The 18,173-nt window shown below is 41.3% G+C and overlaps 1 protein-coding gene across 1 annotated transcript in view; it reads left to right on the forward strand.

The window, feature by feature from the left end:
* Positions 1-18,173, forward strand: part of LOC147678474 (extracellular calcium-sensing receptor-like) — an 86,529-nt gene that overhangs the window by 45,368 nt on the left and 22,988 nt on the right. The window contains 2 exon segments of the mRNA XM_086945652.1: positions 9,251-9,542; positions 9,791-10,621. Coding sequence (XP_086801778.1) covers positions 9,251-9,542; positions 9,791-10,621 — 1,123 coding nt within the window.

The following is an 18,173-nucleotide window of genomic DNA, read 5'->3' on the forward strand; positions in this document are numbered from 1 at the left end:
CCCAGACTAACTACTGTTTTTAGTTGACGCATGGGACCACCCGAATAAAGTTACTTCCGGTACTCTTGCGTCATTTTAATTCACATTTCCGTCTACAACACTCTGGCCCCTCACCCACACTTCACCCATGGGCAGTTGGATAAAAAGATCTCCACCAAAGAGCCCCTCTTTGAGGTGTTGCCCGTTGGGAATTGCACCGCCCACCCAACGAGGAGCATTGCCCATGATGAAGCATGACACCTGCAAGGGTGTGTGAGGCCAGCATATCCAACAAAATTAATACCCACTGGTAGGTTACTATTTAACCACCGTTACATATCCACACCCCAGTGACCTGCACTTACAATGCAAAGAACTGCATCAAAGATTCTTCATGCACCGGCTGGTTCCGAGGAAGTTGAAGGACTTGGGATGTGGATTTCTGCGTCCAGGATGCATTGCGCATAGGTGGTTCTGGTGATCTCAGGGGCTGGGATCCTAACTCCTCTGTTGGGGAATGCATTGCACATTGGTTCTGATGCACACAAAGTTTTGTGAGGTGATGACTTGCACTGCATTGCTTCTCGTACGACCACAGATGGGCTGGCAGAATAACTTCAGGCCTACTTCTAAGGGTCAACGACTCGGATGGCAAAACTTGAGAAGCAGGACTCACAGCTGGCAGAGTCCTGGTGCTTGGTACAGGGTTATTGAAGCCTGTTTTATCTCTAAGGCTCGGATCACGAGGGCATCCAACTAGCACTTGGAGTCACTCTGGAGGTCCTGAGTTCAAGATGTAGGTCAAGTCTTTCTCATTCAGACAGAAACAGCAGGGCAAAGGGCAGCACAGCAAGACAGCAGATGGAAGTACTTCTTGCAGCAAAGCAGCACAGTAGTCCTTCTTCTGAGTCTTCCACAGTTCCAGATGTGTACAGAAGAGTTGGGTCTAAGTGTCCATTATTTATACCGGTTCAATGACAAAATATTATCTCTGAAAATATCGCCATACCAAAATATTGTCACATAAATATAATTGTCAAATGTATTGTCATGCTATCTTTATAATGTAAATGACACAATATTGAATCAAAAATATTGTTGTTGTTAATATCGTTGTACAAAATATCATTTTTTACACATACATACATAAAAACATTAAAATTATATTAAAAAGCAACACTAATATAATACAAATTAAATATATTTAATTACTGTTGTAATAAATATAACTATTATACGTATTCCAAAAATTAAAACACACATATATATTAATATATATATATATATAGACATAGTCACATAAATATAATTACAAATGATAAACACATATTTTCAATGTATATCTTAATTTAAAAACATATTTTAAGTCTAATAATTTAATAAATAAACACATACAAATAAATATAAATACATTTACTATTGAAACATTTACTATTCCCACTCCAGTCAGTGAAGCCCCTTTACCCCTACAAAACCTACAAACCGCACCTAAAATGTAACATTTAAATAAAAGAATAACACATTTAGCATAATTAATTATCAATTACCTAATTAATATACATTTTAAAATAAAACTTCATTAATTATAATTAATTTACAGCCCACACTATACCGCTACAAAACCCAAAACCTGCACCTGCAATTTAACTTAATGAAATTAATTACTTACATAGGTAATACAGTTATTTATTAATCAGGTCACTAATAATAATTAAAAATGAATTATTAATACATTGTATATTATTTACTTCTCCCCCATACCCCTAAAAAACCCCAAACCCACACTTACAATTTAATGTAAAAAGATGAATTACACAATCAAAATAATGAATTATCAATTAAATAATTGATGCTAATTAAAATGTAATTATTAATTAATCATAATTAATGTACTTCCCACTCTATACCCCTGCAATACCCACAACCTGCATGTAAAAGTTAATGTGAAAACCATTACGCAATAAACGTAATTATCATCTTAATAATTAAAATAATTATCAATTATTTAATAATTAAATATAATTAATTTAGTCCCACCCTGTACACCTGTAAACCCCACAACCGTCTGTGATACTAAAAATCAAATGTAACAACATAAACAATAATGACACAAAACATTTATGTTATGTTATGTTATGCTATGTTATGTTATGTTAAATGGGGTTTTGTAGAGCGCTCAGCTACTCAAACAGAGTGTCCAGGCGCTGTCAGACCCGAAGAGGCACAGAACGAAAGACGCAGATGGAATTACTGGCACAACAGCCAGGTCTTGAGCTCTTTTCTAAATGACAATAGATTGTCCATCTTCCTTAGTGACACTGGTAAGGCATTCCAGGCCTTAGGCGCCAGATGTTTATAGGAGCGACCTCCGCTTCGGGCACGCCGGATGACCGGGGTCGTGGCCAGCGCCAATTAAGCTGAGCGTAGGGCTCTGGCAGGATGGTGAAAGCCAATCCTGTTTCTCAGATAACGAGCGCCCTTGCCATGCAAAGCTTTGAACGCGAGAGTAAGCGTTTTAAAAACAATACGCTTTCGAATGGGCAACCAGTGAAGGGATTTCAGGAGTCCCGTGGCATGGGATCTCCGGCCGAGACCGAATATTGCCCGCGCCGCAGCGTTCTGCACCACCTGCAGGTGGGACAGAAGATAGTCAGGGAGGCCGAGGTAGAGCATGTTCGCGTAATCTAATCTGGATCCTATCAGGCCTTGAAAAATCGTCCTCATATGAGAAATGGAGAGGAGTGGAAGAAATGTCTTCAACATTTTGAGCAAGCCAAAACATTGCCCAACCAAGCCCAGAATCTGAGGTTTGGAGGTGAGCCCATTATCCATCTTCACTCCCAGATTTTTCGCAACTGAGGTGTCTGTGGCCGTGGTATATTACATATAGATTTAAAATATATACTAAAATACATAGCAATAGTTAAAAATGAAATTATAACTATATTAGTTATAACTATATTTTTGTAAACAATATTAATGAATTTGCAAAATCGATAATACTTACCTTAAAATGTATATTCTTGACAGCGATATTCTTGCAGAGGATATCTCCATGTGATGATATTTTAGACACAATATTTTGAAATGACAATATTTTGGTTTTAATATTATGTCTGAATGCCTATATACGTGGTGCACACTTTGAAGTAATAGAAGATTCTGGAGATTTCCACCTCCCCGAGGTGTCAGGCAACCACTTCCTCTCTGCCTGGCACAGGCTTATCTTGGGACGCAAAAGTCTGGTGACAAACCCTTTGTGAATGTGTTTAGGCAGAACATTTGTGGTCTACAAGGGTGGTAGGGTAGCATCCCCCTCATTAAGCCAGAGTGGCCCATACTGCCAGCACCTTTCCTCCCGTTGATTCACTATCTGGGAGAAGTATACAAAAACCAACTGCCAGCTACATCTAGTTATGTGATACAAGATACAGACAGCAGACACCAAATGGCTGAGACCGGAAAATGTCAACTTTCTAAAAGTAGCATTTTATAAATAGTGATCTAAAATCCAACATTACCATTAAAGATGGCTTTAAATTACAAATCTTTAGACAATAAACACGACCTGTATACCTACTCCCAATTGACAGCTATCACTTACTAAAATTTATAAGGAACCCCAATATTATCCAATTGGAGAGGTGGGCCTAGCAGTAGTGAAACACTAAATTAAGAGTTTTTCACTACCAGGACATGTAAAGTTTAAAAGTACATGTCTGAATTTTTAAATACACTGCACCCTGCCCTTTGGGCTGTTCAAGCCCTACCCCTGGGGTGACCTATATTTACTAAAAAACGGAAGGTTAAAGTCTGGCAACATTTTTATTTTGGCAGGCAGAAAACACAGTTTAAAATTGCGCATACAGGCTGCAGGCGGGCCTGAGATGTGTTTCAAAGGCTACATGAGTAAGTGGCACAATCAGTGGTACTGGCCTACTAGTAGCATTTCAAATACAGCCCGTGGGTACATGGGGTACCACTTTACTAGGGACGTACAAGTAAAATAAATGTGCCAATTGGGTGTAAAACAATTCTTCCATGTTTAAGGTAGAGATCACAAGTACTTTAGCAATGGTTAGCAGTGGTAAAGTGCACTGAGACCTAAAGCTCCACAAAATATAGAGGTCAGACAACAGGAAGGATGAAGGTGAAACGTTTGGTGATGACCCTGCAGTGATGGCCAGGTCCAACATATTACATTCTGTTCTTCCTTCTGTCCATAGTCATCTCCTGTTGGAGGGGGGATGGGGCAGTAATCTACTGCTTGAAACATTAGTGAGTCATGGTTATGCTTTCCTAATTTCAATTTGCATCCTCAATTAAATGATCATGAGCAACAACCAATCAGAAAGTGTCCTCAGGATTCATAAACTACTGGTGTTGTTCTGCCTAGGAAGCTATCAGCCTGATTCATCATAGACCCGTTTTGCGAGTCTATAATAGCGATTCATAAGGAATCGCTATTACAGACTCGCAAAACGGGATTCATATAGGAATCGCAAAAAGATTTGCGATTCCTACACAAGACTTATTTGCGATTAGCAAATTGCTAATCGCAAATAAGGAATAACTCCCCATTCATTCCTATGGGCCAAAAGGCCCATATGAATGAATGGGGAGTATTCCGTATTTGCGATTAGCAATTAGCTAATCGCAAATAAGATAGTGATTTAAATGGTGCCAGGGGTGTCCAAAGGACACCCTGTAGCACCCCTTGAATGCAAATTGAAACAGGTGTTGCGCACATATGTCCAAAGGACATGTGTGTGTGCAACATGCAACTTAGAAAAATGCTTTTAAAAGCATTTTTCTAAGTTTTCGCTATTTACCACGAGGTTTGACCTTGCGGTAAATAGCAGGCCGAAATTGCGAATTCGCAATTTTTTAATGGATGATGAATTGCATTTAAGGAATCTCAAGTAGAGATTCCTTAAATGTAATTCCTCGCAAAATTGCGACATCGCTATTACCGATTTTTGCATTTGGGATGATGAATCCCAAATGCAAAAATAGAGCTCGCAAAGGGCCAGATTCTCAGAATCTGGCCCTTTACGAGCCGATTTCGACTTGATGAATCAGGCTGTATGTGAAGGTGCCAAACCCCTGTTCCTGTGACTGTTCTCTGACCTCTTTCATCTTGCCTAATTTCCAGGTGTGCAGGACAGAGCACTACCCTGCCCAAAGTAACAGATTGCTGTGTTCAATTACTGGTAGTCATGCTGGGACTACAGCGTTTTTTAAGGCCATGCTTGTTTGGAAGCACCAGCCTGGGAAGCAGCTAACGGTAGGCATGCAAAACATAGCTAGTAGTGTAAGTAATTTTTGTTTTTAAGCTATAGAGTGATGTTCCCAATAACCTCATGCATGTACCGTCCATCTCTTGAAGGGCTCAAAGTTGGAACGCAGCTGGTCATGCTCTTTCTTATTTGATTAGCTTGTCACTTGCTTATATATGATTCTTGCAACAATACACACACATTTTCCATTAATTACAAATAAGGAATTTATTGTCAAGGTGCAGTACCTTAATATAATACATCAATGTACATGTGTTTAAAAAAATGAGGAAACTGACCAGTTTAATCTGAGTTTGCCTAAAAACCCATACCAAGCCTCATTTTAATGAGAAAGGTATTGGAATGTTCCAGTATGCATTCCCAAGCAGTGACCTGCAAGCTAACTGAAATGTCACCCTCTGCACTGCACTGGGTTAAAAAAACAATGCAGGTGGTAAAATGTGTTAGCAAGATAGCAAAGGGTGCAGGGTATGGAGAGCAACCCCGTGAAGACAAACAGAAAGGGGACACTCTTCCACCGGGAGTCACAAACAAAAGAGGAATGCAGAAACTCACATCAACATCTGGGTTGCGGTTCAAAAGGGCTAATAAGGGAAAATTGATGCCCGCAGCTTTTCCACAGGAGCACAGAAGAGTGGAATGAAACAAAAAGGTATGGGGTGAAAGGGGAAAAGTGGGAAAAACAAAAAAGGTGAAATCACAAAGCGCCAACTCTCACAACTAGAGTGTATCGGCGTTTGTCCTGTAGTTAAATATCCTCACATTGAATCTTTATAAACTGTTCTTAAACTAGTGTTGCTTTAAGTATTAATGAAGAGCCCTATTCACAAAGGTGGGTTTAAAGGAAAGGTCCGTCATGTGGAGGCCTTCAGACTTCACCTGCACTTGGATGCAATTCATCATTTGTGTGCTGCAGGACCGGACTGGCCATAGCGGGCACTGGGCAATCCCCCGTTGCGCCGCACGGTTGGTGGCCGGTTTTTATTACAGGGCCGTTTTTGCAGACCAAAATTGTACCAAAATCGGCCGAAAACCTGCCCCGGCAAAGAGTTCGGTGGCACCTCCAACCCCGCCCCCCCTGTGGGGAGTGGGGGGGGGGGTTGGAGGGCCAGGGCCCGTTGTGGTTCCCAGTCCGGCCCTGGTGTGCTGATATTTAGGCTTACAAGTCCCGATCTCTGAAAATGAAAGGGGTTCGGACTTTTATGTCCAAATTAAAAGTGATAGGGAAAAATACTAAATATCAGTGCACATTAATAATTATGTATTAATTTAGTTTAAAACATATAGAAACACCCTCTTCAACTATAACTATCACATTAACAAGACACTGCACGTCAACTCTAAAAATGTGCATCCAATTTAATTACATTTGTAATTTAATGTTTTATATTTAAATACTTTTTAATTTGTTTATATTAATATACAGTGTTAATCCCCCAGTCCCTTACAATATCAGGTGTATTGATTGTATTGTAACCTTGGGTGTAAATGATTTGTTTAATTATTATTTTTTAATTAATTTTATTTTAAGCTATCATTTAATTCAAACGTAATTTAAAGGGAAAAAAGAATTTGTTTTATATTGAATAACATTCAAAAAAGCTTACTGTATCATTGAAAATATTTATAAATAAAGTTATTAAAAGATTTAGTTTATTTTAGTTTTATGTTTGGTCCTATATGCTGTTAGCGTTACTGCTATTCCCTTTGTTTACTTATACCAAGATGTGGCTATTTAAATTTCTTTGTTTTCAATAACACTGTTGTTGTAGATATAGGTGTGTATTGTGAGCACTTATAGTATTTTACTCATTAATGCCATGCCCTTCTAAACCAGCCGTTATTTTCCCAAACTCCACCATTTTTTTTTAACTTATTCTGCATTTAACCACCACTATCCCTTTTCTTATCCACATATACTATTCACACTGGCACCTCTGCATCCAAACATCTCTGCACTCATGACTGAGATCTACTTATGGAAAAAATAAGAGAGGCGGAGATCTCCAGTGGGTGTTCTGTGAGGTGCATTTTGGAGTACATAAAGTAATTCTCCTCTACAGAGTTCCATATATCATTTGTGTATATAACCCTCTATGTCTACCCCATATATTACCTATTTAGGAACATATATCATGATAATCCTATAGCCTGCTGCCGAGGGCTATATCAGTTGTTAAAGGCCCTGAGCCAGAGTTATAGACCCTAGCCGGAAGCGAGAGCATATAATGAGGGAGAGGGCCTTTAATATAGCCTTATAGCCCGCCGTAGAGGGCTATACCGGCTATTAAAGGCCCTCTCCAGCGTTAAAGGCCCCGAGCTGAAGGCGAGGGCCTTTAACAAGGGAGAGGGACTTTAATAGCGGTATAGCCCATCTACAAAGGGCTATAAGGCTATTAGAACATTCTGTCACTAGAGGACAGAATGTTCTAACAAAAAAAACAAAGCTTTTTGGGAGCGTGAGGGGATTGGAATCCCCTCAGGTTCCCTGAAGCCTCCGTTCACAGCCAGAGCTGTGAACAAAGAAACATTGGAATGTTGGAGTTCCAGGCTTATACCAGCCATTAGAACCCCGGAGCACTCCATTGTTTTCAATGGAGCTCCCAACATTCCAATGTTCTAATAACCAGTATAGTCTGATACTGAAGGGCTTTAAGGCTATTAAAACATTCCACCCACTGAGGGTAGAACGTTCTAAATTAAAAAGGGAGAATCAGAAGACAAATATAAGAATGTTGAATCAGAAGGTGTATACCATCCATTAAAATTCCAGACCTACTCCCTTGTCTTCAAAGGAGCTCTCAACAGTCTAATGTTCTAATTTAATTGTAAAATTATCCTCGAAGCATGATATGGTTACATTCCTTTTGAGAGGAATTGATTTTTCCATAATTGATTGTTATTTTTTTCCTTTGTTTGATTTTTCCATTTGTCTCATTGTCTTAAGATAATAAAGAGGTTTCTTTGCCTCATTTTACTGGCATTTGTTGTTAACCTCATCACCTGTTTATCATTCCTTTTCTGATTCATCTGCCTTCTGTTAACGCTCTCTGTTGCCCTGCCGTCCTATTCAATGCTATTCAAAGGTACACATATCAATTAATAAAAAATAACCTCCTTGGTGCCAACTACTCTCATATGATTCAGGTTTCCCCAGGTTTTGCTTTTTCATTCTCTTTGAACCCCCTTCGCTATGTTACCCTTTGTTTATTTAGCTGTTCCTTTTCAAATGGTTGCAATGTTGGTCGGTTAGGAAATTGTAAATGGGAAAATCCCATTATTAATATCCTTTGTAACAATTGCTAATAAAAAACTACACTACGGTTATAGGGGGGGCACCATATGTTTGCTCATAGGATGCACTAACAAATAGAAATACTCAACCATCAAAGGTGGGATGAATATTGTTAATACCCGTAGAAGTGATAATAAGCAAATACATACTTGCCAGAGATCTAAGGACATATAAGTGTAGAGTGTATAAGGAACGCCAGCTTAAAATACTAGATGACGAACTACCTTAGCCATTGGGAGACTGATCAGATGTAATATTGTGGTGCTATCTAATACAACAGGCAACAAAATGGCAATGGCATTTAGAAGCAGACAAAGTGAATGCAATGCATCACTTATTTTTTCATTCCCACTGGCTGTTATGTGCATCTTTGTCATAGAGCACCTCTAGGCACAAACCCTATACAGTAATATAAGTAGTAATGCAGAATTTGATATATAGCTTGAGAGAGTACAACCGATCTCAGTAAAAAGTGAAGCCATCCAACAAACCAGTGCGTTATTCTAAAGGGTACCCCAGAGGTGTATTGTAAATAAATACCATCAGAGTTTTCTATGCTGTTTTAGATCCGTCCCTCATTGTCATTGTCAACAATTGTTTGATGCTGGGAAGAAAATGTTTTTGGGATATGTGTTATGAAATTGCAATACTTCTCTGAAATCTGCATATTCTCCAGGTTCCGTGGTCAGAATTACAGAGCCTTCCAAGCGATGGTGTTCACCATTGAACAGATTAATAGGAACCCTAATCTCTTGCCCAATATTACCATGGGCTTCCGATTCTACGACTCTTGTAGGATGATGCAGAGGTCTATTGAAGGCAGTATGTGGTTGATGACGGGGCAAAACCAACCTGTGCCTAAGTTCTGTTGCCAAAGGAAGCCTCTGCTTGTGGGTACAGTTGGAGATGCTGGATCTTCAGGGTCTATTGTAATTGCTCGACTACAAGGGATCCACAGATTTTCTCAGGTAAGAGATTAAGAGCCATACTCAGTGCTGAAAAGGATGAAAAGACAAGAAGTCTATCATGTGCTTGATATTATTTAAAGAGGGATAAAACATTTAAAATTCATAGTATAACTGTGTGCACCTACAAATAGGTTCATACATACATTCTGGGTCCACCTTTCTGACTAAAGATGGAATGTATGTTTTGAAGATGTTATACTTTCCTTTTAAGGGTGTTGTCTTGTAATTTCTTTTGTACTTTTTTCAAGATAAGTTACGTTTCAACAAGTCCACTCCTAAGTGACCGGAACCAGTTTCCTTCTTTTTTACGGACCGTTCCCAGTGACTCTTTCCAATCCAGAGGGCTGGCCCAGCTGGTGTTGTACTTTGGATGGACTTGGGTTGGTATCCTGGTAGAAGACAATGACTACGGCCAACTGGGAGGAACTCTCTTAAGGAAAGAACTGGATGGCACTAGTGCTTGTGTTGCCTTCTCGGAGAACATCGTATTGAGCCGAGCTGACAGGAACGCCCTTCACATTATCCAAGTGATCAAAAGATCATCAGCCAATGCCATTGTTGTCTTCTCCAGTGATGCAGGCCTGTCTCCTTTAGTTGATGAGATGGTGCGGCAGAATGTGACTGGTAAGGTGTGGATTGCAAGTGAAGGGTGGTCAACATCTACTCTCATGTCTATGGAAAAATACTTGGATGTCCTCAACATGACCATTGGTTTAGCCATTCATAGTGGAGAGATGCCTGGCTTCTTAGAGCATCTCAACAATGTCCATCCTTTGAGTTCTTGAGATGATGCACTCCTGCCAAAGTTTTGGGAAGAAGCGTTTGAGTGCAAGTGGCTGGATCCAAAAGTGAACTTGAGCGTGTCCCAAAACACAACAAAACACTGCACAGGCTCTGAGAAACTGGACAGCATTCAGATCAGCTACAACAACATGACCACATTAAGGGCCCCCTACAATATCTACAGGGCAGTTTATGCTTTTGCCAATGCACTGCATAATCTGAGTTCTTGCAGCAAAGGAGAAGGGCCATTCCTTCAAGGAACCTGTGCAGGTATCATGGACTTTCAGCCATGGCATGTACAAAGGGCAATAACAAAACAAACATTGATGTGGTGTTATGATTTTATTATTTATACTGTATATGACTCTAAGTAGTTTTGCCTGTTTGGTAAGACACTTATATGTGATTAGCTTTTTCCTGTGGCTATAAGATGCTCTGATTAAGTGCCCTAGAACTCATCTGTTTGAGCACTGTAACAAAATGCCTAAAACTATAAAAAAAAAACATTCTTTCAGGCACACAATTATAACCAGCCGCCATATAAGCCAAATTAAATATAAGTCTGTCATAAAGTTGTATGCATCTTATTCACTCAGAAGGGTACATCTAAGAAACTTTCTCTTACCTAACACCTTTTGGAATTCCCATGTAAATGCCAGATGAATTATCAGGCCACTCCCATGCAAATGAGTTCATGGGAATTCACAGATATGTGTAAAATCTTTTGCCACATTTACCTATGTTACATCAAAAATGTCCATGTGATAATGCTGCAGAAATGTAGGCGGAAGAAATAAATATAGAATAGTTTTCAATGTTTTCAACATTTTTCTAATTTTCTACAATGATCTATTTATTTGGTGTAAGTTTGTTATTTTTGAAAATAATATGTGCTTACTGTTGTTGCATACATCTGTGGCACCCTTTTGGATAGAGAAAATGTGTAAACATCCCAAACGGGTGCGTTTAATGAACAGATGTAGATTGAGCTTACGAATAATAGGTTGGGTCCACCTTCTCAAATATGACCGTTATATTTTCACAGAACTCTTCAATCTTGTGGGTTTTAGAACTCCCTAGATGGTCCCAATGGTTTAACAAAAAACAGTGTAGCCCCCTGCAGAATGTGAACAGGGGCTCCTAAGTCTTCCATATCACACAGATATTCATTAGCCTTGGGCTGAATTGAAGATGTTTCAAGGGTTGATGGACCTCTGAAGGCCCAGCCCCAATGATCCCTCCTCCCAACACCACAGGAGTAGCAAGAACAGGTGCAGCCCATGCAGGTAAGGGAGCAGGGCGGGGTGGGGGGGGGGCTCAATAGACGACAAGAGAAAAATAAATAACTAATTTTCCTTCCTCGTTGTAAGTCGAGTCCCTCCATCCCGCCTCACCACTCTTGCATGCATGGGCCGCTCCTGAGCAAAAGCTTACATTACACCCCCAGACAGGCCATGTATTGTGCATAAAGACTGAAAACTATTATAGATAATAGCCCCTCCCTGTTCTTTTCTCTTCCTTTAGCTTCTGCACTATGTGAAGAAGGTGCATTTTCAAACTAAAGATGGATACAAGTCACTTTTCAATGAGAATGGCGAAGTCCCTGCACAATATGACATCATAAACTGGCATCGTAATAGAGAGGGCACTGTAAGGCATGTAACAGTGGGCAGTTATGACCTCGGGCTTGGTCACAGACAAAACCTCATCATAAATGACAGCGCCATCCACTGGGCCTCTGGGAAATCTCAGGTATGTCACAGCCAATTAAATGTGTGATCATTGGGTCTACAAGGGCTGGATTTATGCCAGATGTTTAAGATAACTACATTTATCTAAATGGTGATATGCTAACAATCTGGCATGGATCCTACCCTCTAGAATCAACTTTGCAGAACCCTGGTTAAGGTATGCTTTTGAGAGGCCCTGCGGTGAATGATGTCACATTATATCTCAAAACTAAAGCAGATGTCATCAAACAAAGTAAAATTCCTGGATGCCTATAGCTAGTGATTGTTAGCAATGGAGGCTTGGGTGAAGAGAACTGTGTTCCTGTCTTTACAATGGCTGCCCCTCTCATTATAGGTAGGAGGATTCTTTACTATAAACCTGCTGAAAAGTCAGGAAACTGTTTCTGTAGTGAATGCCGATGAAGTATACCAACCTAAAGTGCTGAGACATATGTGAATAACCTTGCCCACCTTTAATGATAACCACAGCTCAAGGATGTCCCATGGACAGAACATCTCAGAGCATGAAATTGTGGCATCCAGTACCATTTCATTTTCAACAGATATGAGATGTTAAGGTGCCAGAGTAGGAGTCCAGGCAGCCAGCCATTAAACGATTTTGCAGGGTTGTCGGACGGAGACAGCGACCTAGTAAATAGTCAGGGGTTTAGAATGGTCTGACTGCAGGAGATGGGTCATATTTCAGGGACGCCCACCCCTATTCCCTTGAGCAACCCCTTGTATTACAGGAAATGTTTCACTTAGAGCGACAGAAGTTTTTTTTCCCTTTAACTTTGCACCCTACGTATGTTATATGCATTGTCTTGCACATTACTACTTCTAATTCTTTTCAGTTTGATATGTTTCAAGTTGACATCAGCTTACAGCAGTACTGGGCTCATTAATAAAATGATTGTGATATCATTTTGGAATGTCATTAAATATGTCTGCTCCTCTAGTTCTCTGCTTGGAAACAGCATAGGGGCGAGTAGGATTTTGAAGAAAATGTGAAACATATAAAGGCCAATTCTTTATTTAGGGGTATATTCTGATCTGGGTCGGAAAGTACTCTGACAAAGCTGGATCCGGGGTGTTTTCCGACAGATCTGAACTCCTGCAGTTCGACCAAGCGAGTACTAAGCATGGGCAAATTTTGCGAATCTGGCGTTCGCGAATTTTACGAATTTGCGAACTCGCAATCCGCAAAATGCGCAAATTCTCGCAAATTTGCGGATTTTTTTTGTGTTCGCAAGGGTTTCTGCCAGTTCGCGAGGATTATGTACCAGTTTGCGATTGCGAACTTACTTGTCGGCACGCAACGGTTGTGACTATGTTGTTTCTATGTCTGGTTCATCATCACAGGTTCACAGCACCCTCTGTTTCTACACTGCCACCCTCTGTTTCACCCATGCCACCCTCTGGTTCATCATCATCACTGTAGATTATGGGGGGAAAAAGCAAGCACACCTGCCCTGCTTCAACTGACATGAATTAATTTGGGGTTGATTTAATAATGTGTCACTGTTTTAAAATTCCAGTCTGGCACCTGCTTCCTTATCTGTAATTTTCTTTCTGTTGCAGTGCAATTTTTTTTTCCAGGACCTTTGTGGCCTACTTGTAGCTATTCTATAATCCAGCTGTGAGGGTCAGAGCAGGGTCATACAATTGTTGCAACTAGCAACTGAACTCTGGAGGGGCCCCAGTCAGGAAGCACTACAGGGAATGGTTACTAATGATGAATTTGAACTTTTGCACCTGCTGCTGAGTGCTTTCAGTTTAGCAAAACTCGTTTTTCTGCAGAACAGCAAAGGTAATGCCCCAAACAAACTTACTTGTGAAAGTTTATTTCTAATCCAAAAGTGATCCAAAGAAAGTCAAAAGGCCTCAAATCCAAAAAAGGGCAGGCAAATGTAAACCTGAGGAGTTATTCTGATAAAAATAATTATTTTCAGAAGGTCTATGCTGCTTGCTAGTGGATTTCTTGTGCAGAATTGAAATTTTGTAATTTTGCGAGTGCGAGATTGTTGCTGCCCGCCGCACCTACATGTTCGCAATTGCGAACTTACACCGTACGGCGCAAAATTGTATCACCAAGAAAAAAAATCCGCTGCGTGCGAATTTGCGGATTTTCGGTAAATTCGCGAGCGTTCGCAGATCGCGAATTTACCGAAAATCCGCAAAATCCGCAAGCGTAACGGATTTTCCGCCCACCCTTAGCGAGTACGATACTGCTGTATGCTGTCAGACTCGGTTCGGTCGGACTCCCATAGAAGTTAATGGGAGCCGGTCGTACGACGTGTACATGAGCTCCCATTGAATGAATGGGTACGTCACAGACAAGTGCGCCCCCTACAGTGGGTACGCATCAGTGCCATCCACACCGGCCATGCCTGTGTTGGTGACTGAGTCGTAAGGCTGCGAGTAACAAGGGGTCCGACGTGGACCCCCGAAGTTGAACTTCGGGAGCTATTGCGAGCCGGACGCTCTGACTCGATCGGCTGTCCGAATCGAGCATCGCACTAGCTTGGTCGTGAAACGTCTCCATTGTGCACCACTGTTGGCTTGTGACCGAGTCATATGGAGCGGTTCGGACCCGGAAATGATTCGGACAGAGATTTCGCGCTTGTTCGCATTGTACTTCGTCGTCCAGACCCGTGTACGAATCGGGCAGAAATTCAGCCTCCGAATTGGATCCGCTAATGCTGAATCCGATTCGGTGCCCTTCCGACCGAGATCGGAATCAGCCCCTAATTCACATGAATGAGGCAGCCCCCTGAAGTGCCTAAGTCATAGTCTAATGTTCGGGAAAAAACTGCCATTCCCAGTTATGTTCAAGACATTGGTTTTTCAAATGTATTATTTATTATATGTCATCTTTTTGCCCAAAAACTTTTAATCTTTCATTTACTCATTATTGTTTTGCCATTTTCCGCTTATATTGAATGTGGAACTTCTTTATTTTCATAATGATATTGGTTTAGGGATTTTGTATCGAGCACATCACACCACACGGTTTCTAAAATAATTGCTTTGCAGCTCAGACCAAGTTATCAAATGCAAACCAATGGCTATCCTCAGTGAAACTTGTTTGCATCTGTGGACTCTCCTGCTTACGCAGAGCAACAACTCAACATCAAAGTACAGCACAATTGTGACCTCTCTACCAAACCTGTCATGTGTATGTTCATTTACTCCTGCGGAGTTAGAATTATGTAGGATTTTAGGCAGTGCCTAATTTGAGCCAGTGGTGGCCACTGACACTCATTTTTGGGGACAGTCACTTATTTTTCCTCATCCGACATTTCCCGAGTGAAAGAGGGGGAAAAAAGCACAAAGGGGAAAGAGGGAGGAAGGAAAAGATGGGAAAAGTCTTGAAAGATATAGCAGGATCCTGCAGGAGTGAGATCAAGGTGCAGGGACTGACTGGCAGATGATTAGAGAGGCATGAGGTGGCTTTAAGAATAAACAGCATCAGTAATTGCTTTGCTGACATTTTATCAGACAGGCTGTGGCTTCTGAGCTGAGCTTTGTCACCGACACTCCTTCTTTTACAAATTAAGAACTGGGCTTACGGAGTAGCATTTGTAGAAGCAGCAACAAAAACGCCTTTACAAAGATGTTGTCTCAATTTTTCATTAGTTGTAAATGACTTATATTTGATGTATGGGTTTTTGTCAGAGAAAGAGAGTGACCTAATTACGCTGCATGGCCTGACAGCCACAATCATGAGACATATTTGCTGAACATGTAATTTCATTTTTTGGTGTAAGTTAAAGAAGCAGACAGTAGGAAGGCCCTGAAAGCCCTGGAGGAGGCCAAATGAGACAAGCATGTTGCCTCTGAAGAGGAGCACCTTGACAATGGATAAAAGTGGGGGACTTCATAAGAAGAGAATGTCGAGAGCACCCACACTTTGTTTGAAGATTCCAACGTCAGCTACAGGGCGTCTACACTTGCTAGTTTTCTGGCCTTGAGGAAAGTGGGACTGGAGGACATAAAGGTAACTTCTTTTTTTCCTTGCTGAAAAACGTCAAAAGAATAGATTTTTGAATACTGAAAAGATGCGATCATTCGCGCCAAATGCTCATTGAGACTATCAGTAAGAGTAAGGTCATGAGGAGCAGAACTACTTACATTTGAATACCCAGATCCACCATTTTCAGAAAGGTGTTTAGTAGGAACACACCAGGTGGTGTTTGCAGTAACTACTTGCATTCAGCAACGGCCTGTGCAGGTAACAGTGGTGGGGCCATGCAGTTTTTTTTTTTTGACAGACGACGACAAGGGAAAATTAATTATTTATTTAGCTTTCCCCACAGGGTCATCTGTCGAATCCCCCCCCAACCCAGCCCTACCACTCATACCTGCACAGGCCGCTCATGCTTGCAAGCACTGGGGCTGAATGCACTACTCAAGGATAGGTAGAATGAGACAGGACAGGACTAGCTGGGATGGGGTTGGTATGATATTATATTATAATCATAATAGTGACTCAGTATTGTTTTGTCAGAAGGGGATGGCACCTGTTGGGTGTCTTTAGAAAGCCCTCACCCACCAACCTAGTTGGTGGCATGCTTCATCATCGGGCCCACCCAGTGACACCTAGCGTGTCCCGGGTGTGCTACGACGCCTGACTACAGCGGAGCAGGTATGTCACTGTGTGTGCGGTGAAGGGTGTTAAGTAAGTGAGTTTAAAACGGCTTGGCGGGGGTCCCAATACCCAAAGGGTATCTACACGCCCTAAAGTGTATCTAACTGTGAGAGGGGGGATTCCCTTCTCAAGATCACGCTAGTTTTAGGTAGGTCTGGCTTCAAGGTTATTGAAGTGGCATGGGGTTGACCAGGATTTCTGGTCAGAGCCGGCGTGGGACCTGCACTACACAACCCCTATTTTAACTACACACACTTTTTATCAGTCCTGAAGAAAGCCAGATTACAGATAAGGCACTGGCTGAAACATGTTGACACATCAAAGGACGTAGGAGGTCGTAACCCGCCTCTAACGTCCCACTGCCTTATTTTTAACCGATGGCGGAGGCCCATTTAATAAAGTGTTCTTACCCTTTGGGTATTGGGACCCCCGCCAAGCCGTTTTAAACTCACTTACTTAACACCCTTCACCGCACACACAGTGACATACCTGCTCCGCTGTAGTCAGGCGTCGTAGCACACCCGGGACACGATAGGTGTCACTGGGTGGGCCCGATGATGAAGCATGCCACCAACTAGGTTGGTGGGTGAGGGCTTTCTAAAGACACCCAACAGGTGCCATCCCCTTCTGACAAAACAATACTGAGTCACTATTATGATTATAATATAATATCATACCAACCCCATCCCAGCTAGTCCTTTTTTGATTAACTGTACATATAAACCGGGGATCTGGACTAGCTATCTGGTCCTCTCTCTCCCTCTTGATACACGCACAGAATGAGACAGGAGCCACATTATTCAGGAAGAACCGGTCATTACTTGTGAAAAGAATGAGTGGTATTTTAGTCTCAGAGCCTAACACTGCATTCAATGTCCACATATTAAAGTAGGACATCTTGAATCATTCTCACCTGGCTTGGCAAGCATAAATAGATGTTACATTGAGGTCACTAATAGCAGATTTAAAAATATCAAGGTTGAAACCTATAAAGAGTTTTAACCACTAGATTGCAAGGGAGTGTTTCCTGAATAATTCTTTGCATACTGATGGTAGCCTTTGGTTGTGGATATCAAGCTGCCCATTCTCAGATAACTTACAATGGCTGCTGGTAATGGTATCGGAGATCATTCAAAATGTTGATTTGCCCGTACCTCTCTGGCCAGGACGGTGGTGATGGCAAAAAAGATCTTTTTAAAGGGCTGAAATATCACTAAAGGGGTGGTACCTCCTAAGGACACCTTGTAGAACAACCAAGGGAGGGGCTTCTTTCTGGATGGCGGGAATCATCTTTTGCTGCTTTCAGACCTCTGAGTGTGTGATAAAATCTCCTTTGTACTTGCACAAAGATTGCCAGGTTCATACCATCTGAAGAAGCCAATGATTCATGGGTCCTCTAATGGGAATTCTAGCATGCAATTTGTGTGAAAGACTATGCGACTGCCCTTGGTTCCTTGACAGCTGGAC

The sequence above is a fragment of the Lissotriton vulgaris genome, chromosome 12 (assembly GCF_964263255.1).
Source record: "Lissotriton vulgaris chromosome 12, aLisVul1.2, whole genome shotgun sequence".
Lineage (NCBI taxonomy): Eukaryota > Metazoa > Chordata > Amphibia > Caudata > Salamandridae > Lissotriton > Lissotriton vulgaris.